Source organism: Onychostruthus taczanowskii, unplaced genomic scaffold (genome assembly GCF_017590055.1).
Source record: "Onychostruthus taczanowskii isolate IOZ18803 unplaced genomic scaffold, ASM1759005v1 scaffold12, whole genome shotgun sequence".
NCBI classification, from domain to species: domain Eukaryota; kingdom Metazoa; phylum Chordata; class Aves; order Passeriformes; family Passeridae; genus Onychostruthus; species Onychostruthus taczanowskii.
This window is the reverse complement of record NW_024498351.1, coordinates 8,304,781-8,330,208: the sequence shown is the minus strand read 5'-3', so window position 1 is coordinate 8,330,208 and position 25,428 is coordinate 8,304,781. Positions and strand designations below refer to the sequence as shown.

Here is a 25,428-nt window from a genome sequence, read left to right as displayed (position 1 = left end):
GGACTAGGAGATCTGACAAATTTAGTTGCAGAAGGTCTGAGAGGTAATATTCAGGTACATACCTAGATAGCTTAAAAATCAGAGTGATCAAACAGAGAAGCCTTTTGTCTGAAATCACTGCTGTTAACTCTCACAGTAAAATATCACTCAGAGGCAAGCTACATTGCCTGTCACAGTTTCACGTAGCCTTGTGCTGATTGAAAGAGCCAGAAGAGCCAGCAGGGGTTAGCTCTGACAGCCGCAGCAAGGCATGGCATTGGCTTGGCCACCCTTTGGCTGACCCTCAGGAGGGGCTGCAGCTGCGAGCCCAGCCCTCGCACATTGCCCTAGGGAGGAGGCAGCCCCAGCTCTGGTGCCCAGCATGTGGCTGGTTAAAAGGGTGTCTGTCACCAGTAAGAAACAAAGACAATTCTTCTCCAGAAACTTACATAGTACAGAGATTTATATCGAGTATCATTTAAGAACAAAAGCTCACCTATTCAGGGTAACTTCTATTGAAGTACGTTTTAGTGGACAATGTTTTTACGGCAATGTTTTTCTGATAAATGCCCTATGAAGTCACATTTGAAACCCACTTGTGTGAATTTTAAGTGGCATTACTTCAATTACCATAACCTAAGGTTTAGTGAGCAATAAATTTAGCTCACAGGAGTGGGCAGACAGAAAATTCCAGATTAAGTGTGGAATGCAGTGCCACTAATGATGCCCAGATTCAATGGCACTAATGGCAAGTTGAAGTAAAGGTTTGTCAGGTTATCAATTAATTGTTTTATAATTGTTTATGAAGTAATTTGATTTTATTTTTTAATTTGCCTTCTGAACACATATGCTTAATTTTCAGATTTTTAAAATCCAAGGCCTTGCAAAGGGGTGGTTATTTAAGCACGCCTATTTCCCTTGCATGGTTAAAGAAATTTTCTGCGGCGTTTAAAATCTGCCGAGTTTTGTCTTTTTTCTTTTATTCTTCTTTCTTGCTGCACAGCCCTGCTAGCTAAGATTAAGGTGTTCAGAGTTCCTGATTTACCTTTGACTCAGTGCCAGCGCTGCTGAGGGCACTTGGCAGCTCAACATCAAGTTTATGTGTTTCGGAAAAAAAAAAAAAGCAGCAATTGTGTCATTTTTCCCATCCGTCACATTAGTCAGATGGGCTTTCCCCTCCTCCTCATGTGATGCCTGGATATAATTTCATTTAGAGCAGTTTAAGAAAGCAGACGTTTGCAGATCAAACTCGTGAAAAGGAGATGTAAAACGCAAAGTGGAGGCTGCGCTGGTGGAAGGTTGAAATTGCTTCCCGGCTCGCTATTCCGTGCGACTTGTGCCGGCGGCAAGGGGCCGGGCAGGGCCGGTGTCCCGCTGGCCGCGCCGCGCCTCGCTCCTGCCGGCCGCCTCCCGCGCAGCGAGCCCTGCGGGCGGCCAGCTGCCGCGGGACACGGCGTGACCGGCCCTGCTGCTTCCCTCCTCCCCAGGTGCTGCGAGGGACATGCGGCACTGAGGGGCTCGGCCCGGGCTCCGCTGCGGGGCCCCGGGCGCCTTCAGAGCTCGCAGCGGCTGGATGAGCGCGGCGCGGCGGCGGAGCTCGGCGGCGAGTTGGAAACAGCATGAACACCTCGGTGCTCGCCCCACCGGGAAATGTTTCCGGTCACCTGAATTTTTCGGAGATGAACTCGCAGATATTGCAGTTTGAGGATGAAGATTGCCATGTGCCCTTGGCCATGGTCTTCACTTTGGCCTTGGCTTACGGGACTGTGATAATTCTGGGAGTCTCTGGGAATCTGGCCTTGATTGTCATTATTTTAAAACAAAAGGAGATGCGCAATGTTACCAACATCCTCATTGTCAACCTGTCCTTTTCTGATCTCCTAGTGACCATCATGTGTCTTCCCTTTACCTTTGTGTACACTTTAATGGACCACTGGATTTTTGGGGAGGCCATGTGCAAGTTGAACCCTTTTGTGCAGTGTGCCTCCATCACCGTCTCGGTCTTTTCTTTAGTCCTCATTGCTATTGAGCGCCATCAGCTGATCATCAATCCCCGCGGCTGGAGGCCGAACAACAGACATGCCTACATGGGCATTGCTGCCATATGGATTTTAGCCACAGCTTCCTCCTTGCCTTTCCTGATCTACCACGTATTAACAGATGAGCCCTTCAGAAATGTAACATTTGATGAATATAAGGACAAATATGTGTGCTTGGACCTGTTCCCCTGGGACACTGCCAGGCTTTCTTATACCACAACGCTTTTGGTGATTCAGTACTTTGGACCACTTTGTTTTATATTTATTTGCTACCTGAAGGTAAGATAGAATCCTCTTGCAATATGTACTTCGTTCTACCTGATGTTTGTTTATTCTTGCAAAGATGACAGTGGCAGGTTAATTTATCCCATGTGTTTCTCTTTGTTGAATTTCCTGCAGATATACATACGGTTAAAAAAAAGGAACAACATGATGGACAAGATGAGAGACAGTAAGTACAGATCCTCTGAAACCAAAAGGATCAACATCATGCTGATATCAATAGTGGTTGCATTTGCAGTTTGCTGGCTGCCTCTCACCATCTTCAATATCGTGTTTGATTGGAATCATGAAATTCTGCCTGTTGCTACCTGCAGCCACAACCTGTTGTTCCTGATTTGCCACCTCACTGCCATGATCTCCACCTGTGTGAATCCCATCTTCTACGGGTTTCTCAATAAGAACTTTCAAAGGGACCTGCAGTTTTTTTTTCATTTTTGTCACTTCCACTCCCGTGAGGAGGATTATGAGACTATAGCCATGTCCACCATGCACACAGATGTTTCAAAAACCTCTTTAAGGCAGGCAAGCCCCATCACATTTAAAAAAATAAATAGTGATGATGATGAAAAAATATAAAGAAGTAATAGAAATTCTATACCAAACTGCAAGAAGTGTGATTGAAGGTGAAGTGTGTCCAAGGACTAGCACAATTATATAACAAGTACAAAAAGGGTAATGTTTTTCTTCCTTTTCCAAGGAACTTTGATTGTTGTTACTTTGAAATTATGCACTGTGCATTTTTGTCCTTTTTATTGCTTTAATGTTCACAGAAGTTATACCTGAATTTTATTTTAAGACATAGTCAGACCTGCTGCTACCTATGGTTTTTCATCAGCTGTTTTTGTTCTGTTTTCTTTGTACAGTTCTGTGCTTCAGCACAAAGGTTTACTTATTGATATTTTTTTTTTAAAGAAGTAGGTTTGAGGAGTGTCCATTTAAGATCATTAGAAACAATATGAACCACAGGAGCACTGCCTACCAAAAAATAAAATTAGAAAATTCTGATTTGAAGAGGATTTTTTAAAAAATTCATCTTTTCATCGACGTTAAAATCCTGTAAAGATAGTGTAGGTTTGCAAAAAAAAAAATTATGTGACACCTATAGAGTATGTTTAAATGGGGACATACAGTTGTCTCATTCAAAGAGGCAATTTGGACTGTAATCACTTAGTTTCAAAGACAGGATTAAGAAAGAAATTCTGTTCTCATTTACAAGAATAAAACCCTACAGTAATTCCACAGAGCACAATGGGATAACTGATGCTTCAGCACAGCAAATGAAAACATAAATGGGACTTCAGTCCCAAATGATTACAGCTGGTTTTAATAACACAGGCTTTTCAAATTAAAAAATCCAAACCCCATTTTTATCTGGCATCAGTGACAGGAGTTACTGTTACTGGGATGAAATGCACCATCTGTTCCAAGCCTGTGAACCATGTGAGTTCTCCTTGAGACCTATGTCCAGAATCTAGAGGGAGATGGGACTGTTTGCTGTCTGGACAAGGTGCAATTCCATCCTCACAGGTGACAGAGAAATTGAGGTCTGGTATTAAAAAAGTAAGATTGAGCTACCTGAGATTTTTCATAATAATTAGTGTTGATCTATATAAATAATGTACAGCCTCATAATACTTTGTGTTCACGTGCAATGGCATAAACCTGGACAATCTCCAAGGCAAAGGATGGTTTGATCAAGACCTGCAAAATTTAAAAGAAGGGTGTGAATATAGCTTGGGTATACTTGGTATGTTTAGCTTCCAAACTCACAATTCCTACAGTTGGTTGAAGCATGGAAACATTTCCCAAATATACACAATAGACCTCTGTTACTGCTTAAAATAAATATCTTCGAATTAAACAAAATATTCGTGGCTAGGTCCCAGTTGAGGGAAACCATATAACTTGACTGCTGTAAATGAAATTACAGCAGCACCAGCCAGCTGAGGTTTTGTGTCATGCAGTGTACTTTGCTATATCATCAATGTCTTTTTGAATAATCAGCTTTTAAAAATACAGTATAGACCCTACTTTCTTTCAGCAAGGTCAATTTAAATCATTCTGGCAGACAAGACAGTCTTCAAAATGGATATAAATGTAAATGCAACATAAATAGAAATCTGATGTGATATATTTCTAAGCAAAAATATCTCAGGATGTTATGGTGAATTTCATATGTTCTAAATTTGACATAGATAAATACCTAAGAAATTAAAATTATTTGGGTTGCCAGTATTTAAAAGTGAAACACTGTGCCTTGTGCTGTCTTATAAATAGTGTAGAATATTAAAGTAGCAATGTGTTCTTGTGCATTATAATTCCATGTATTTCTCTACTGGAAGATAATTTAATTTAGAAGGAGTTTTTTGTGCTTGAGAACAGAGGCAGAATGTAGAAAATTAATTATAAGACAGAAGGTTCTTTCAGAGCTTTGGCCTTTTGTATTTTATGAGATTTCCTTTTTCTTTGTGCTTCTTCATGGAATGTGCTGTTAATAACTTGTAAGGGGTTTCCCGAAGTTATTTCTCTCTCACTTTGCAACAATTTTCATATTTCCAAGGATGTGTATTTTCACAATGAGATACAATGTACAAAACCAGTTTTTTTTTAAATTAAGATTGTCACAGTGGGTTTTTCCCATTACAAAAAGTTCTTTTTTTTTTTTTTTTTTTTTTTTTTTTTTTTTTTTAGCCTTTTCTTTCAATGTAGTGCAAAAAGAAAAATTCACTCAGTTAAGAAACTTTCCAGTTAGTTTGCTGGAAAGTTTTGACTAAGCTGAATTAGGTGCTTATACAGAGTAGGTGTAGAGGAACCTTAGAGGAGTCTGCTGGTGCTCAGGGACCTGAACCAGGTGTGCCCTAAGATTTGGAGGTCTCCAGTGGGATAGCAACGTAATTCTTCCGATGCCAACATTTCTCTGCTTGAGGTACAGCCTCAAATCACACAGAACCCATCTGACAGTGTGTCATGCTATCTCCTGAGAATGCATGTCAGGTGTTTTTTGCCCCCAGCACCTGATCAACAGGGTGAACTGTAAATGGGAGCATTCTTCCTGCTCATCCTTGTTGAGCTCAGGAGCTGTTTTCCCTCTGCACTGCTGTCCTGGGATCAGGCTTCTTACATTTCCTCACTTCCCTGCAAGAAGCCTTTCTGAGCCTCTGCTGAGGACGCAGGTTAGTGCTTTGTCACACAAATAGCACAGGGCACACAGCCTGCAATGACAGTGGAAATGAACACAATGTAAGGACTGTCCTGCAGGAAAATGCATTTGGAGAATTTCAGAGTCAAATTCATGGCTCTTCTGAGGGATTTGTTACGAGGACAGAGATAAAAGTAGTCTCTCTGAGGTGCTGACCTAACATCTGCAGGGTGTTGCGCAGATCTACTGAGAGCAGTATTTTTGTCTTTGGTTTCATGACTTGATGCTGGAGTTGTCCAAAGCTTTCCCCTCCCAACAGCCAGCTACAGTACTGATCCTCTTTTTCATTGTCAGAGCTCTAGCATGGCTTCTCCTCTATATGCTACATTTCTTACAGGATAAGCTGACAGGGTTCGTGTTTCACTGTAATTTTTCAATCATTCTGGATTGATATTTATTTCTTCTACGTGCTGTTTTGTCAAACGTCCCACACTTCAGCACGTGTTGATTCCTGTCTCAAAAGCCTGAAGATCCCTTTTATTCTTTCAGACTTGTAGAAAAGTTTTACTGACAGAAAAACAGAATAGTGAGTGATCTTTAATGTATCTTATTATTTATGTGTCATACATTTCATGTCAAATCTCCAGCCTTAAATGACAAATGTAACTATCTAATAAGCATCAGTATTTACTTCATTTGTCAGTTATTTTAGCATCTTAAACGTCACTTTGATCAACCACAAACATTTCTGCATAACATTTCTGCATAATCTAAATAAACCAGCATATTTGTATATAATGTTAATAAATACATCTGTGTTCCCATTTTGCTTTTTTTTTTTTTTAAAAAAAGGTTGTGTCATTGTTACTATGTACAGTAATTGATGACTTTCACATCAACATTAAAAAAGGATAATAAGAAAGGAAGTGATTAATTGACAATAAAACCTGCCTTTGGTAGGCTAAGAGAGGACTGGAAATTTAAAAATATATTTCTACATGTATATCATCTACCCTGTCATTATGACCACATAAAGAGAAAAGATTTAAAGCAGGAAAAGAAATCAACATGACAGAACCCCTGGGGGACTTGAGCTGATGCTGACTGCATCTCATCACTGATGAAGGTGTGAATGGCTAAGGGCTCATATATTCTGACTCTGTGCTCTTGCACTACAGTACCAGCTATTATTAATGGATCCTAAAGGGAAAATTTTATGCTGATTCATATTCAGACTGTAAATCACTATATGTTTCAATCCAGGCCTATATATCAGATTCTCATTTTGACCTCAGAGAAACATTCTCAGATGAAAAAACTGAGAGCTTTCTCAAAGTTCACCATTAGCCTAGGCTTTCTACTAAATAAAACAGCATTGATGGCTGGAAGTTCACACTCTTTCCTAAAAATCTGATTTTGGGTATTAGCTTTTTACAGAAATAAGTTAATGACATATAGTTAGGGGGTTTTTTTGTCTTTTTTTTTTTTTTGGTTGGTTTTTTGTTTGTTTGTTTGTGGGGTTTTTTTGGTTTTTTTTGTTGTTTTGTTTTGTTTTGTTTTTTTCTGGATTCTTTGGATTTTTTTTCTGGGCCTCATAATACTTCAGTTTAATGCTTTCCTTCCTACTTTGTAGCAAAGAATTTACCAAAGCAGTACATAGAGAATGAACACAATAAGGAGATTTTCTATCTTCTCTTCTTATTTTTGAAGCATACAAAACAGTAGGAAACATAAGCTTAAATAACATTTCTGTCTGCAACAGATTAATTCAGTTGAGTGGAAAGGAGAGAGGAATAATAATTATAACCAAATGATAAATTTTGACAGTCATTTCTCAGAAGAAGGTTATATATACAGCTCCAAGATCTACCATGTCCTCTTCATTCTTGTGTTCTTTAATATGTGGTATCTGCTTCCCTGAGTTATTACTAATTAGCCAAGCCATTACTAAAGTTGACATGAAAGAAAATTCTTCTATGCAGGTTTTGCAGAATTTCAAATGCTTGAGTATAACATACAAGATGAACAAATGTGATCAGCTTTGGCTCTTACACTTTAATTAACCTGTGGTCAGAAATGACTTCAGTATTTCTGCCCATGCATAACAGAGTTAATGGTCTGATCGAAGTCTATATTTCAACTATTCAGGCGTGCATTCACAAGGACAAACATCAGCTTTCTTTCACTAGCCTCCAAGGCACTCACACCTACACTACTCTGGTGCTATGCATTGCCAAAATGTCTTTCCCTCAGTTGTCTCTACAGCTGCTAAGTGGCAGGACTGGCATTTTCCAGGGCAGCACTGGGCCTGGTGACTACTGCTTCCCTTCCTCCATTTTCCCTGGAGCTTCTGCTCTCACTTTGTATTTCATCCCCTTGCTAGCTGCTTTCTGAGGAAGCTGCAGAAATTTGTACTCTGATTTTGCAAAGTGCCTGAGTATATGATAAAATTCAGTTCTATTCAGCACAGTGCTTTAAATAGTTTCTTTCATTAAAATGATCTTCCGGCAAGCGTCTCATAGGCAAGTTTCTCAAAATTTAGAAGGATATAATTTACAAAGCCTGTGTAGGAAGTATGTCCATACAGAACATCCAGCTCATTGCAGCAAAACTGACAGCACACACTGTCTTGTGTTTTCCAAATATCTGAATTGACTATCTGATTATTTATCATAGGTCAGGCTTAGTTGCAAGAATTTGCCCCAGGTGAAAAGTGCTGCACAGGAGATGCTCTGCATGGTTAACTAGCTTGCTACAAATTATGCAACATTTCAGATATACAGGGAAGTAGAGTTTGGAAGAGAGAAAAAGTAGAAGATCTAGATGAAGTCTTGATGCCTTCTGTCGGACACAAAAAGACTCAAAGGGAGAATCAGATATTTGTTTATTTTGGGGGGCCAACAGACTGAGGTAAATGGGTTTTTTTGAGCAAAGTGGTAATCAAAGAAGTATAAATGATAAACAGGCTCTCTGTTCCATTTCCAGAAAAAGGATATGGACCTTTATAAATTACTCTGAAAATATATATTTTTAATACTCTTTACCTTGGATTAATCTAAATTGCTTTTTGAAACAAAGGAAATGAAATGGTTTTGGCACCATTGAAAAATAACAGCTTTTCATTGCACCCACCTAATGCATGAGTCCATTTGCTTCTTCTTCTGCACAACATGGAGAAGGTTTGTTTATGGCAGGAGGAGTAACCTGATCAACAAAGCCCTCCTTGTCTCTCTTGGCTCATATCCACACTGATACTCTGCTGCTGTTTTTCCCTTTGCAATCTTCCCCCTGCCCCAGCCTCTCCCAAGCTATGAAAGTCTCCCAAGTTTTTATTATGCTGTTTATGTTATTTCTTAATAAAAGCTGTCTGTGAAAACATGTCCTTGAAAGATCCTATTCAGTGTGTGCTTGAATACATGGGTGAGAGGCCATATAGGGCTTGTAGAAATGTGACTGGCAACGTGAAGATGTTTCAGGCAAAAGAGAAGTTGAAAATGTAGTTGTTGCATACTGTTATTCAGCTCTTTTCATTTAAAGCTGTTTTTATAATTTTAATTCGTGTAACCTAAATGTCAGCTTGTACGTCTAGAGTAAACTTTCTCTTGGTGATCAGCCACCAGAGACATTCAGTGAGAGGAGAAACTGGGTAACCCGCTTTGAATCCTTACTTAGCCTTACAGCCTCTCACTTGCCTATAAGCTTCTCATTGTTTGTACTATACTTGAAGATATGTATGGAAAAGTCTTCACTTTTTTCTCTTGAAGACTAGTAAAAGTTGTATAATTAAGAGATATAAGAGAGAGGACTGGATTACCTTCTCTGATTTTTATTACCGTTATTATTATGACTGTAAAGTTTGAGGCTCTTCAATTAAGCTTTGACTTATTATTAGTTTGGGCACAATGGTCATCACCTGGATGTCAGTCACCATGCTGCTATGCCTGTAGTTAGGTGCTGAAGTAAAAGCCTTAAAGCCTCACTTAAAACCCTGAAGGGTTAATGGAAAGCCTCTCATTGACTTCAATCAGCTTTGGGTGAAGTACTTTTAAGTGATACTAAGGTGCATCTACATAAGTCCAAGGGAAAAATTAAAAAGTCATCTTCAGCTCCTTCTAACAGTATGGTTATCCTCTTAAGTTCTTCTGTGAGTTTTACTCTGATGTATTTTCTTGACAAAATTACAAGTTAAATGTGTCCGCTGAGCTGCCTGGCTTACTGATTTAAACCAATTTGCTTCACAGAAAATTGAAGAGAGTACCAGCAATTCATCACTACCCAAAGTGTGGGCTTTTTTTTTGATGATGATGATGATGATGATGATTATGATGATGATGATGATGATGATGATTACTACTACTGCTGCTTTTTTCACCATATATATATATATATATATATATATATAAATCACTAACAGCCAGGCAGCATAAGTTAGTTTACATCTGAAATTCACCTCAGACAGAAAGGAATCTCAGCCTGCAGCACAGGCTGTGCATTTACCTGGTAGAGGTGCACCTTAAGCAGGAACATAAGCAGTCTTAATAAAACCACTGCAAGCCATTGCTTAAAAACAAGTCTCCTCAGAATTAGATAAGGGCACATTTAAGTCAACATACAGAAACTTGAATTCAAATATTAATGATTTTTGTAGTGGAATTTATACATTCAGATAACCAAGTGACTTCATGAAATTATAAAGCCTGGGCCTGGTCTCATTCATATTAGTCAAATGCTGCAGAAACATCTCTGATATTGTCCAGAAGTTTATGGCATGGATGAGGCAGGTAGATGAGATTAATCCTGAAGCTCTCAGATTGGTTTTTTAGACTCACAGATTTTATCTTGCCTAGGATTAAGGTAACATAAGGAAATGAAATACCTTGGCTTTTCAATTCCTTGATGAGTTTCACTCAGTCCTGACAGATTTGTTGAAGCTTTCTGAGAGTGAAATGGTATTGAATAAACTGAGTACCTGTTATTTAAATAAGGTTATTCTTTTAAGCAGGACATACACATTATAAGTGTTAGCATCTTAAATTCTACACAGTGGAATATAGATATATATGTTTACTATCATTTATAGAAGCACGTTAAAATTCTAACTTCAAGTGAATTTTATCAATTTACATAAAACGTTTAACCTTTAGTAGTTCTTATGTTTAGACCATGTTAGACCTCATCCTTGTGGTAGGCTTTAACCACCCTGATAAAACTGCAGGGCATTTAGAAATCCAGGAAGTTCCTGGAAAGCACTGCTGGAAATTTCGTGGTAGAGATGACACAGAAATCAGTGAGAAGATCTGATATACCTCACACTTGCAAATAAGAAAGAGTTTGTCAGGGATGTGACAACTGGAGGCAGTATTGGCTTCAGTGACAGTGGATTTTAGACTCCTAAAAGAATGGAGCAAGGCAAGCAGCAAGATCACAGCCCTGAACATTGGGAGAGCAGATTTTGGCCTCTTCACAGATCTGCCTGATAGAGTCCCATAGGATAAGGCTATGGAGGGAAGAGGGGACCAGGCTGGCTGTTTGATATTCAAGGATCATCTCTTCAAAGCTCCAGAATGGTCCATCCCAATGAGCAAGAAGTTAAGCAACGATACCACAAGGCCTGTGTGGATGAGCAAGGAGCTCCTAGGAACACTCAACCTTGAAAAGCAAGCATACAGAAAGGTCAAAAAGTGATAGATACCAGAAAAGGAACATAGAAACAATTCTTGAGGATGCAATGATAGGATTAGGAAGGGCAAAGCTCAACAGTAGTTGAGTCTGGTGAGGGAACAAGGCAACAAGAAAGGCAGCAGGATGGGCTTCTCTAAGTACACAAACAGCAAAATATGTGGGTCTGCTGCTAAGTGGGGTAGGGGCACAGGATGTTGAAGAGGCTGAGGTACTAAATTCTTTCCTTCCTTTGTCTTCATTAGTATGACAAGACCTCAGAAATCCTAGGACCTGGAGACCAGAGGGAAAAGCAAGAACAAGGAAGGCATACCCTTGGTAGAAAAGGATCGGGTTAGGGAATACTTAAACTGCTTGATAGAAATAAATCCATTAGATCTGGATGCAGCCTTCCTTCACAGTCATTGAACAGCAGATCCTGAAAACCATTGATCCTGAAAGTCATTTCCAGGTTCACGAAGGACAGGAAAGTGATCAGGAGTAGTCAGCATGGGTGCTTAGATGGGTCATACTTAACCAACATGATTATTATCCTTCTATGAAGATTATTATCCTACCAAGCAAACTACTAGCACGGTAGATGAAGGAAGAGCAGTGGATATTGTCTACCTTGACTTCAGTAAGTGCATATTTAAGTTTGAACATCAGCCCTGTTCTCTAAAAAAGCCTTTTTACTTTGCAAATGTTTCAATGACACATTGTCATATATTGCTTTTATTAACCCATTAAGGAAGATCCAAGTAACCTCTCATATAGAAGTATTGCCATTTACTTCACTCTGTTGACCAAATTTGGTGTAATAAGCTTTTAGACAGACCTTTTAAACTATATTTGAGTTATAAAAGCACTGTTAGAAAAGCACTGAATATAACAGTAGCTTGGTGCAGTTGTACTCTTGCAAGTTTGCGGGAGATTGGGATCTATGCAGGTAAAAGCATTTTTTTCAATGCCCAAGTAGGGAAAATAATGGAAGATCCACACTTGCCTGCTACATTTGGCAGCAGCCTTCCAGCCATGTTATCAATAGACAGGGCAACAAGTATGCTCTTGTGTCTGAGCTGGGCAGTGCAACATGGGAAGGAAGGCCATGGGGCCCAACAGTCATGGAGCACAACCAAGAGTTGTGGTAATGCACTTTTAGTCTCTATGGAAATATGAGGGGAGAGCTGAGGCAAATTTGTGGGCCAAGAACAGGCCATGGAGACATGGAATCTGAATGTTAATAATTTTGGTAGCTAGAATAACCTGTAGTAGGAAATGTAGGACAATTATCAGGTCCTAGGCTAAGCTGTAGTACATGTGTTTTTCACAGTTTGTGTTTGGGGCATTTTTAGTTTTTAAATAAAACATAACTATTTGAATAGTAAAATCCAGTTTAGCATGGTTCCTGTGTTAGACAGATGACTTGCTATTGAAAGTGCTGATAGTACAAATTATTCTTTTGCCACTCTAGAGCTGGATGAATTTGAAAGAGTTCTGATTGCTCTAAAATACGTTGCTTCCTAGGTACATTTTTTAAAAAAAGCTACAGATGAAGCAATGATTCTGATGATGATTTCTGCCATGTTACTAGTTTTAAATTAAAGACACAAGTGTTATTTATACATTTTAATTAAAAATTGGTGCTAGCCCTGTCACACGGGGTATTACCATGTGATTTCTTGGATAGTTTTCTTAGAAATGCGGTGCTGCTTGTACAATGACTATGATTACAGTTAAGCAAAAAAAAAAAAAAAGAGCCAGACAAAACCTCTCTGCTCAAAACATATACTTTATATGATTTCTTAAACCATACCCTCTGTCCTTCAAACAACACTCTAACTTGTGTTTTTAGTTCAGGGTAGCACAGAGACAGTTTTGATGCCTTAAAAATCTCACTGAAGGCTTGTGCAGTTACTGACCCCATATGAAAGCTATGCTGATTTTTCAGTGCTCTCTGGAAGCAGATCCCTGCTTACAGGGGTATTTAATTATATCAGAGTATTCTGCTACTGTGCCCTATAGTTAGCCAGAATTCATGATCATATGAAGCTGCTTTGATCAGACAGAAGCTGAGATAAACATGTTCTTTATGCAATGCTATTTAAAAACACCTTTTATACAGTGCTGTTTCCAGAACAACAGGAAGACAAGTTCCAAGTGAGCCCGGGTTAAAGAAGACCAATCTCTGCTTCCTTAAAGTGCTTTGTTTGCAACTCTTTACACTGACCCTCTGTATTCTCATTGCAAGCAGCCACTGCTGGGACCACTGAAGTGACAATCTCACAGTCGGTGTGGTACAGCGTTAAGCAATCCCTCTCCCCACCTTTCTCTCTTCCCACGCCTCTGCATCACCAGCACTTGTCAGACTAAAGGTAAACTAAGCTGTGGCATAGATCCAGCTTAAGAACAATAAACCTAACAATAAAGAAGGGATTTGAATGGGGGAATTGGTCCCATTTGTCAGCTGGTTACACAAACACTTGTTCTGGTGTGAAGGCAGAGGTTGGTGGGAGGAATGAGTGAATGTCTAAAGATGGGAATGCACAGTGCTTGGGCTGGCATAGCCATGTAAATATGTTAATCAAACAGCATCCTAACTTTTTAATAAGGAAAATACTTCTTAATCCATCAGTGTTAGCTCCGACTTGCTATGAAGTCAACTATTTTGGGTGGCCCCCATTATGTGAGCCGCTGGTTCTGCCAGACAAAAAGGCTTGGTTGGACTTTGTCTAGATCCTGAGCACTTGCTGTTTAAAGGAGCCTTCTCTTGTCTTAGGATTTAAGCTTTGCATTCTGACAACTAACTTTGCTTTTCAATATAGAAACACCTTTCATGCACACTGTGCTGTAGAAGCTGTTAACTCTTTTCCAAGGAATATAATAATCATGGAATTATGCGGTTTTTAGTAAACTCTATGACCATGTGCAGTGATCTGTGGCGTGGGCCTCTGGATTCCAAAACCCTGTATTTCAGTGTTTTTTTTTTCTTTTCTTCACCTGGAAACTGTATGGAAGAGACAGATTGTTGCAGGGCTACATTCAACAAGAAAAGAAAGTTTGTGCAATAGAGTGAAAATTGAATTCAAGTAACAGCTGTGGTCAAGATTCCATTGATTCTATGTTTCTATGACTAGGCTAAGCAATGTCACTGGCCCTGATATTTGAGCTTTCTCCAAGCATATTCTGGTATGCCAGTAGCTTCAAATTGTCTTGCTAAAATCAATCACTTTTACCAGCAATTACTGTGTTGAATCACTGTGAACTTTAATTTTCAACTCACTTTCGAAGTTTGAACTTAGAAGGAATTGCCTTGATTCAGCTAAGCTTGACTTATGAAATCATATATGACTCAGCCTGTACGCTCCCTTGTAAAGTGCTCAGAGACTGTGATATGTGATATTCATAAAATCAGAGAGCTTATTTACTGTGTTCACTGAGGCTCATTTGCATCAAATATTTAAGTTTGAACAGCAGCATTTTTTGAAAGAAAGAAATAATAACTAAGATCTGAAATGTGAAATTGTTTTAATTAAGGTTTTAACTGAGTCCCTAAGACATAGATGTGTACTGTATATTAACATCCAGTCTGGAGATCTTTTAACTGAATGTATTAGCAAACATATATCTGGTTTCCACATTACAACATTTGCATATAAATGTGTAATAAATGCATATAAAGCCACTGTTAGACATACTGGAAAGATTACTTTGAATAAAGTGACTGAATTAAAAATCTAGAGTTTTTTAGAACACTGTAACGTCTTGACTTTTCCAAACTTTCACAGTAAAATATAATTTGACTGATATAGTGTATTCTATCACATTTCTAAAAATGGCTAGAGCCTGGTATTTTGACTAACTGTTACGGTGATTGACGAGGGTGTTGGCCAACCAAATATCTCCCAAAGCTGCAGCCAGCTCACTGGCCAGGACCTGAAGGGCTGTGGGGTTCAAACCAATGAAAGCATGCAGACCGGGTCTTTCAAATGCCCTGTGTAAGGGAGGGCTTGGGGAAAAAAAAGCTCTGTGAACGTTGCGGTGGATGGTCTCTGTCTCCTGTGCCTCTCCTCCCACCTTGTGACCTGACAACCTTTTCCTCAGTAAGTTTGCTTTCATAAGATGGGTATAAAATCTGGGAGATCAAAATGGAGCTTCTCTCTGGGTTCACTATGAATTTTGCCCGAGGAAAGGGTAGTAGGAGGTGCTGATTTTCCTTTGTGCTTCAGGCCTGTGGATATTTTGCTAACACTGGCGTACTCCTGGGTGTTCTCATTTTATTCTGTGGAGTTTGTTTCATGATTTTCCTGCTGTTCTGTTCCTTTTTAAAAAGCATATTACTCTTTCTGGCCAGCCTTTCAGATGATCTTACCAGCTCTCTCACTTAAAACACACGAAGAATTTGATGGCTGGTTTTCTAAAATCTAAGGTTTTTGTTACAGTCATGGAAGGTAACTGTCTGAATCATACAATGTATGAAATGAACTCGACGTACTATAGCATAACTTTTTAACAGTAGAAATTGACTGTCATCACTAGCCATTCATATCACAGTCTCAGATTTTTCCCTGCTGATCCCCTTTGGCAGCTTCTTGGAATTGCTTTGAATTTATAATTTGTGATGTTGGGAGTTTTAAATGTAATACAAGATTACATTTGATAGACTCAGTATTAAATATCAAGGTCCTGCTGTGAGGCCTACAGAAACCCATAGGAAAAAAACTTCATTACAATATAATATGTGCCTTCTCTACTGCATTGAACATTCATGGAGTTGCTGCATATGAGCTATGCATTTTCTTGTGTGCTGATTGTTTCAGAAAGCCTGCTCAGAATTTTGCTACCCCCTTTCAATGACAATCAGTGCACAGCCCTGCAGATTGCTGGATTCAGGGTTTTGGAAAAAATCTTCAGCTGCCTTCCCCTAGACAAAACTGGGAAGCTGAGAAAGATGAGTCTACTGAGAAATAGAAGAGATAATTCCAGCTGCTGAAAAAGCTGCTCAAGAGATGTACAGGTGTTTCTAAATTGCATACATAGATATATATATATATATATATATATAGATATATATATATATATATATATATATATGGTGTAATGGACAGAATGTATAGATGTACTGGACTGTTCTCCAAGGGACAGGGTATCTACACAGACAGCCTGCCTTTGAAGTAATGGCTCTCTTGGAAAATCTTTCTTCATGAACCTGAAATACTTCCATATCCAAGTAAGGTGAGTAAGGTCAATCTGTGAGGGCAAGTGCTTGTAATGAAGTTCCATTACAACAATTTTGTCCAAAAGAAGGCAAAAGAAAATCAAAAGTCAATGAAGGTGAAAAACAGTAAGAAGCTGGTACAGCACTGAGGATAAAAAAAGTAGCTTTGGCAGCAAAGTTACTGATTTAGTGCCAGTGTTCTTTTTGACTATGGGTTAGAGAGAGAAACAACATTTGCAGCTATCTCCCTTCCAGGCACCAGATTGCTAAGAGAGGCAACAAAGCTTGCAAATGCTTTGGGAAAGTTCCAGTGTGGTGAATGGATCCGGAAAATGTGTAATAGCTTCACTGAACACTGAAATTGGAGTTGAAATAATAGCAATTTTTTTTTTTTCAAGATCAAAAAGAAAAGTTAATTCAAGGAAATACGTGGTTTGGGTTGTATGTGAACACCAGTTCTGGACTTGTTAAAAAAATAAAAGTATACTGTTCAGATTTATAAAAAGTTTTAAAATATTTGTTCTCATAATCTTGATAAAATTTGCTGTAAAATGCTATTGTGAGATAAGCTGCTGCCATTAAATGTTCAAAATTATTTGATTCAGCTTTTTTTTTTCTAATAAAATGTAACATTTTGATAAGACTATGAAATTAAGCACTAAGAGGCATTTAAAATCCTCTCCTCCCCTCTGGAAAAACACCCCATGTTGGCTGAAAGAAGCCAGATTTTATGAATTACATGGTTCCAAAGAAATGACATTTTTTGGGGGTTCTAGTACTTTATAAAGTAGCACTTGTAGAACTTCTTCAGTTCTTACACACTCCCATAACATCTAGGATGTTCCATGTGACTTCACAATAAATTACAACCCTTTTCATGTAATTGAAAACCATTTGTCTTCTTCAATAATTTTGTAAGGTCCCTTTACAATAACTCTGTAGAGAATGGGACTGGAGAATTAGAAAAGGATATGGAGTGTCTGAAAAAACTTTTTACCTTCTCTTCCTAAAGAGGTAGTAACTCAAGTGAAAAAATGCATAACTGGAGACACTGCAGAGGAAAAATAGTAGGGAAGCTTGGGAACATAACTTTTAGACCAGATTAATTTTAGAAACTGTAATAATGTTTGTTGCTTTAAAAAGCAAGTTTGCAAATTGTCTAAGATCAATATGACTTCAGAAAAATCAGAAAAGTTGTCATATATCTTCACTTTTTAAAAAACATAAGATGAAAATTCAAGAAATTCATTAATCCCTTGCAACTGATATTTCTCTTCTCAGTAAGTTAACTCCTATCTTTGTACATTTTTCCACTTTAGTTGTCACCACACACAGAGGTCACATTCTTTTCTGTGACTTTTCACAAAAATACCAAAGTACAGTATCTACTGTACTTATCCTCTGGTACTATGTGTATTAGAGTGTTTATTTGAGGAAGAATAAGCAGAGAGATGTGTGGGTGATAGCTTTGTTATTGTAGAAAGACTAAGCTTGAGAAATAAGCAGTAGTCACTATGGCAATGAAGTTAAATCACCATGTACCAATGTAAGGTTTTTAAAATTCAATTTTTCTTTTTCCCTTTTTTTATTAGATGTAACATACAAACAATGAAGGGAAAAGTGAGTGTTGATTTACAGTCCAATTGTTCTAACTACATCAAGTTCAGTGCACAGATCCTGGGGTGCTGGAAAATGAAAAAAAAACTGAAACAGAAGGGGCAAGAGAAAAAAATTTGAGGAAGGAATGAGAAAAAATTCATAATACTTTCAGTTTTTCTTGACAATACTACTGTTAGCTTGTATAAGCTTTAAATTAAATTTTTTCAGCAGGTACTTAACTGACTTCACTTTGCAGAAATTAAATGCACTTTTCTACTCATGGCTTAGTTTCAGGCATATGACTGAATGTCATAACTCATCCACTGAAAGCTGGGACAGTCTGTTTGGGCTGTGCATAGGACTGCTGGTAAGCCTTCAGCTATTTAACAAAGTATTCAGTTGGACGAAAGCAGCTGACAGGATGTATACAAAACGCGCATGTTCTGTCTTTAAAGCTGGGCTATAGTACAACAGTATCAAATCAGTAGTCAGTAAAACAAAGGTGATTATATGATTTTATGTATCTTCATATATGCATATATACAAGTGTGTGGATATTGACAGAGTTTAGATAGAGATATAGACAGATAAACACACACACAATGTTATAGGAGAGGTTTTTTTTGTTTTCTTTTATGTTAATAACCATGAATGCACAACCCTGTAAAACAATGTGTACACAGATGCTCTCTGATTGACTGCACTGCCACGGTAAAAATGTCCCAAGATCAAATTTCGAACTGTAACAATTCTTACCATTTAGTCTTTTAGGAAACTGAATGCACTTCAGATCCAAGGCTAATTTACTGCATCTCATTTAAATTTGATCATACCTATTGCTAGCATTTAGATTTGTTAAACAGTGAAAAAAATTGCAGTATAAGATTCCTAAAAATACAGCTTCTCAAGCTGTTGTGCTTTCCTCTTGGCTCTTTCAGGGCCATACAATACTAGAAGAGACCACCTGGGATATCCATGCAAGTCCTTTGCCATAGCAGAGTTGTTCTTTGTTGTACATGTCAGCCTTCCTGTTGATTTCGTAGGAGCAAATTTCTGTGGCTGCTATAAATTGAACAGTTTAGTCAAAAGCACTAGAGGTAATCAAAAGTAGCTGTGAGATAACAAATTCCTGTCGTATTACTAACAATTTAATTTCTGTATGTCAGCTGAAAAGAAAAAAAAAAAAACCCCTAGATTAAGCATTATGAACATTGTAGCTCATTCCAACAAGTGACACAAATCCTCACTTTTACAATACTAGAAGCTCTTCCTCAATTTTTTAATGGAGAGAGAGAACCAGACTATGCTGAATATGTATACGTGTGTGGAATGAAATGTAACAGACTGAAGAAAACATGAACTTTTCAGTCCATTCCTGAAATTCTGCTGCTGACAAATGGTGATTTGTCTTTGTTCCAAATGCAACTCTTAGAACATTTTGCAAGATCAAGCTCTAATAAAATATAACATAGCAATTTGTAACTGCATTGCCAGTGAGCTGCTGGAAGGCATTTAGATGCCGCAGTAATGCTATAATCTGCACTCAAAAAGAACAGCTATAAAAAATATATAATTTAGTTAAATTGAGGGAAGTGCATATTTTTATAGTATTACTTTCTGCTTAGACTTAAATGATTATTTATAGAATCAGGACTGTCAGTTACTAAAATAAATAAATGTAACCTGTCCTTCATCTCCTTTGTTTCCCTGGCTACTGTGTGTGCAGTGTGTCAGTCAGGACAGTAATATCTGTATGTCCAACCTACTGCTTTCTTCCCTCTTATCTCCTTTATTTGTGGATCTGCAGGTGATATTTTCCTTTTTTTCCACTGAACTGCTGTTTTCATTATACTGACAAGATGCCATTAGGTAACAGGGAAGCTGGTTGCTGATTGTGGTGAAAATGATTTGTTGCAAGTCCATTAGTCCCATTTGGGGAAAATTGATTTCTCTGCTTATCAGTGCAGAATTCAAGTGGCCAATATTTAGGCACTCAGTTTTTAAAACTGAAAATAGATTATTTATCTGATGATGACCACCAGGAACTTTTCTGACTCAAAACCCACCAAATAAATATTTTGCGTCAGTTATGAGAGGATGACAGTTTAAAAAAAATCTAAGTAAAATAGCCTTTGCTTTTCTTTTAAGGTTAAAATTCCTGTTTCTTGTTATGTAGTATAATGACTTAGATAGTTTCTTCGCAAATCTTTTGTTACCTAAAGGTACTCACACATCCACAAAGCCCTTTGAACTGAAAGCAACAAGAGATTCATTGCAGACTGAGTAACATGAATCCTTTATTGATGATGGTTTTGGGGCAAATAGTTCATGACTGATATGGGAAGTAGCAAACTCATGGGTGATAAGGGTTTAGAGAGAAGATTTTGATCTAAAAATTCATACTTTTTCTGTTTTCCCTAATAAAATTAAATTTAACATAAATTGCAAGTCGTTAGAGTTCTCAAATGGTAAATCCAAACCCTTACATTTTTAGATTCATGAATGTATTAACTAACATTCAGATAGTAAAGGTTAGGAAATCATGCTCTCAATAATATAATGTGAAAAAAACCCAACCATCCCCTACTACTTCCACAGGGATTTTTTCCTACTTTATGACTTTTCTGAAAGCTGGAATAACTCATAGGAAAGAGCAAAGCAGAATTTATGGAGATAATGTAACTGTTTTACCTGTCTCCTCATAAATTGCATTCATCTTAGCTTCCCTCTCCTTGATTACATTTCATATTTGAAATTATTATTATTATTATTATCCTAAATTATTTCCTGTTTGAAATACAGATTTTTCAATCCAGTCTGGCATGCATCTCACTGAGGTGCCTAATTGCCTTTATACTGGAAGAAAGTACTTGAAAAACTTGTGTTTTCTAAACCCAGACGGATTCATACATAAGGAAACATCTAGACAAGATTATTTTTCACCATACAACACAAGGTATGAAAGTGGTACAAGGTCTGAAGACCATAGAAATTAAATCCCTCAGCACCTAAAAACCTCCTGTTAATCCTGCAGGAAAAAGCCTTCAGCATATCAGGATCCATATCTAAGTATTCAATATTTCAGAAGAAAAATAAGGATTTTAGGTGCTCGAAGATTGTGTTTTGCCTGATTGCCCCAACTGGGACTGTAAACAATGCAGCTGAAGAGCCCACTGGACAGCAATCCAAGGAAGGAGCTTCCCTTCCAATGAAAACAACACTTTTCATCCAGGGCTAAAATATTTTTCAAACATCTAGTTCATTTACCTACTTTTACTCTTCATCCTGTTGCTGAAAAACAACCATTTTCTATTCAAATCAAATGTTACAGTAAATCTCAGTACTGCTGAGTACTGAATCTCAGTGCTCTGTCTTTGCTGTTCAGAGTAATTGCTTATAACAGCATAGCAAAATTAAAATATGCAGCACATGCAGCCTTGTCTGTCATAGCCCTAGGCTAACATCAGAGCGGGTTAAGGTGCAACATAAATCAGCCCAGGAGTGGAGTTTAGGAAATTTGTGCCTCCAAGGCAACTTTTTTCCTGTTTTCACATGTGGAGGTATAAAAAAAGCCCCAAGGAGAATGAGTCTGGAACAATACATGTTTGCCTGGCTAAGCCAGTGTGTCTCAGAAAAGGAGCAGACAGCCTTGACACAGATGCGTAAGATTCTTGTGTTCACTTGCAAAGTGTCAGTAGCTCCAAACTCAGTCTTGTGGAAGACCAAAAAAAGTTCTCAGTGATAGCTGCCAGGAATACTCCAGGTTATCTTTAACTCCTAATGGGAGTGGGACCTAAATATTTTATAAAACAGTATGTGTTTGTGGAGTCATATGCAACTCCTGATACCTTGCTTAAAAAAAAAAAATTGAAAAACAAAAAAGGTTTTGTTCTCTGAGCATGTTTAACTTCCCATAAATAAACATTTTTGCTCACTTAGTTTCTTATTAGTGTTTCTAGCATCCTAGTGGAAAAAAATGTCATAAGATTGCTTTCTTATGCTAAGTTAATATACTGGTTTTGTAGACTGGGGGATGCTTTCTCAGCAGGGAAATAATTATTCTGAAAACAATGGGTTTTTCTTAATGACATCTAAATCTTCATAAGATACCCAGGGCTTGAAGCCTAACAGCATGAGTTTGACTCACTTTCATCAGTTGATAACCATGCATTAAAAATTATCCTTATTCTGCTAATAGGTGTATAATTAGATATATCCAAAAGCTAGCACAGGTAGAAATAATCCCTTCATGCACAAAGCCCACCTACGTGCTGGTGGACGTGGCATTTCTGAGGGAGAAAGGCTGTTTGGTGCTCTGTTAGCTCTTCTAGCAGTTGTGGAGCGTGGCATGGATTAGGGCTGTGCCACCACTTGCACCTTTTTGACTCCATGAGCTGTGCTGTACACCAGGTGATAGAACAAGTCAGAAATTATTATTCTAGGCAACATGCAACATGTAGCAAAGAGGGACTTTCAGTTATTTCATCTCAGTTTTTCTAAGTGCAAATAAATGATGAAGTCTGTAATACAGCACTTAGCATTTTCCTGTCTAAGAGCTACTTTTGATTTCAATCCTGCCTCAGTCATTTAGCTTTAGGATGCTTCAATGCCATTAACTGAAATGAGATAGGTTACATTAGGCAAAAAGATTGCAGCGGTTTTCAGGAAAAAACATGCTAAAATTCCATTAACTTGCCAGAATTGAACTTCTCTGTTGAACTCCAACTCTTCAAAGCTTCCTCTTGATATGCTTTTATAAATGCAAGACTCTGGATATGGTGTTTTAAATAATACTCATTTAGAGCTTTAGATTTAGTTTATAGTATTTTGTTGGGAATATTTCCATTTATTAGTCATATGTCATTGCTTAATATGATTATTTAATGTGACATTTAAGAGATGCTACTGACTGTAACTTCTATATTCCCTAAGTCCAGCTGTTTTCATGATTGCAAAACTTCTGTTATTTTTTAACCTCTGAGTTTGACTGCTGTAGCTGCTGCAATTAATGAACAGAAGCAGGAATATTTTAAATCATAAATTATGACAATCCATTATTGTAAAAACATTTTTCTGTGTGAGATAAGTATTGCAACAATATTTGTTTACTCAGATCAGGAAAGGTCAGGGAATAACTTTGGAGAGCGTACTTTGCAAGAAGAAATGACTTAATGGTAAAAATAATTTTAATAACTATTGTCATTTTGATTCGACTTTCTCCTTCTTAAATAATTATAATAGATTAGAATAATATATTTTTTCTTTGGAAAAAAAAATTTAAATAATCTTTAATTATTCTAAAATTTTACTTGAATTTCCTTATTCTACAAACTTCTGCCTTCTTCACTCACTCCTTTTTCAAAGAAAGCTCGGGGGGACTGTAACTCTATTAAAAACATAGCATATGCAAATCTCCTCTTATTTCAGATTGTATTTTGTGTCAAGACTTTTCTACAAGTAGGTAATTTTTTTCTTAAATGGGTCTAAAATCAATATTTTGATATTGATATGTCTCAAATGTACTGATTATTGAGGAAAAAATTGAGGGTTAAATAAATTATCTTTCAGGGGCCTAAGTTGTACAAAGAAACGTTATTTCATGTAAAAAATGTGTCCCTGAGTACTTTGATTAACAATGCCCAGATAGGAATTGAAGCAGACCATTAATTTAGTTTAGTTTTATGTTATTTTAATCACACCAAATTGATAAAAAATACAAATAAATTCCAGATTATTTCTCATTCTTCCATGCTTACTAAATCCACACTTCTCTGATGCAACCTGCACATAGACAGAAGAATATAAAAACATCCAGTTTTTTTGAATCTCTGAGAGCAAGCTGTTGCTTTTAAAAAAGTTTGTCATAGAAGTCATAGAGTTTGACTCACAGTTTGTGGAAGTCTGGATTGACATGAGTTTTGCAAAATTATTTTAACACAGGATGATGTGCACTTCAAAGTGGTGGAAAGCAGAAAAGCTTTTAATATTATGTGCAATATATATCTGTACAAAACTGTTAACTGGATTGTACTGATTGCTGATTTTATTTCTATGAGGGTTTTTAATTATCTGTCACCCCTAAAAGTTGTTGGTGTTCTGATGTGTGGCTAAAACAAATGAGAATTTTTCAAGACTATGGAATCATATGCCTTACTCTGCAGTAATTTAATTAAAGGGAATTCACCCTTTAGACCTGGTCTGAGAAAATTTCTCTGAAGTCATCTAGAATAGTCTAGGCAAGTGTAAATGGCCAAAGTACCATAGAAATAATAATCTCCATATAGAGAAGAAGTTTCTGAGCTGCACTTGTCTCATTTCTTTCTATTCTTTAGTCCTACAATAGAGATCATGATACCTCCGTCTGTATTTCTGCTAAAATATCTGGAACTGATTGTTGCCTATTGAAGCTGATATCTGTCATCACGTGCCCCTAGAAAGTCCCATCTGTGGTTCTTATCATTATGGTATAAAGTGCAGTAGAAAAGCAATGCATATACAATAGAACAACAAATCATAGTTTTATTGATAGAAAATGTGCAATAAGAACTTTCTTATTGCAAAATAAGGGTTACAAAATACCCTACAGACACAGCTTGTAGCAAGCAACATAATTTATCATACAGAGAAGTTCCTCTTTACACTTTCTGCCTGTTCTCATGTTTTAGACTTTTTCCAAGTTGGGTGTCAGTGTAATATTTGGAAACATTATTCTCTTTGTATTACTTTAAATGACTGATAGGTATTGATAGATCCTGGCTGGGGAGGGTTTATTTAGGTTGGGGGGAGGTTTGTTTGTTTGTTTGCTTGCTTGGCGTGGTTTGGTTTGCGTTTTTTGGGTTTTTATATATATATGTTCGTAACTTTACAGCAAGGATGCTTCTAGAAGAGCTGATCATGTATCCATGGCATTGTGGTCATATAAATCACAAGCGTCAAACAATGCAATGCTTTTTCTCTAAACAAAGCAGAAATGTTGAATGTAGAGTATTTTCTCCAAACATATCTCTGGGGAGACTCTCCCAGGCTTTGAGATCTTACATCTCCTTGAGTCGTGTCAAGGAGATCCTCTGTGAATGCTAATGTTTCACGTCTTGCTTGTCCTTACAATATGTCATGCTAGTCCTTCCAGCATCTGCAGTGCAGCAGTCATCTTCAGCAATTAAAAAATACCCTTGTGTCTGTCTTGTGAGTTCCTCAAGCCTAGAAATTAAGAAGCCTTGCTCCTTTCTATTCGAAGATAGTCAACAGGCTTCAAATCCTGCTTAATTAATAGATATCACTTTAAATGAGGTATATCATCTGAATAAGAAAAAATATTCTGAAAAGTTATGCAGCTTATGTCTGTCTGAGAAGGGGAATGTTTCTCTCCACTAGTCCTTCAAAATGTTTTTCAAGTTTGATGACTGCCATGTCAAAGTTGCACCAAGATCCCCACGGGATGCCGCTGATCACGCGGGGATGATGAGACGCACAGCTCAGTGCTGTTTGTGAAGTGCTGCTGCCTGATCTGTGCA

General features: G+C 37.6%; 1 protein-coding gene across 1 annotated transcript; it reads left to right on the top strand.

Annotated features, from left to right (window-relative positions):
* The first annotated feature begins 1,598 nt into the window (after window positions 1–1,598).
* On the top strand, window positions 1,599–3,268 carry NPY1R (neuropeptide Y receptor Y1). The gene is made up of 2 exons (XM_041395753.1): window positions 1,599–2,297; window positions 2,418–3,268. The coding sequence occupies exons 1-2, from the start codon at window positions 1,599–1,601 to the stop codon at window positions 2,874–2,876; spliced, it is 1,158 nt and encodes a 385-aa protein (XP_041251687.1). The 3' UTR covers window positions 2,877–3,268.
* Window positions 3,269–25,428: the final 22,160 nt, after the last annotated feature.

Coding starts and splice junctions, on each gene's coding strand:
- NPY1R (XM_041395753.1), top strand. CDS start 1,599: ATGAACACCTCGGTGCTCGCCCCACCGGGAAATGTTTCCGGTCACCTG. Junction 2,298..2,417: donor TATTTATTTGCTACCTGAAG/GTAAGATAGAAT, acceptor AATTTCCTGCAG/ATATACATACGGTTAAAAAA.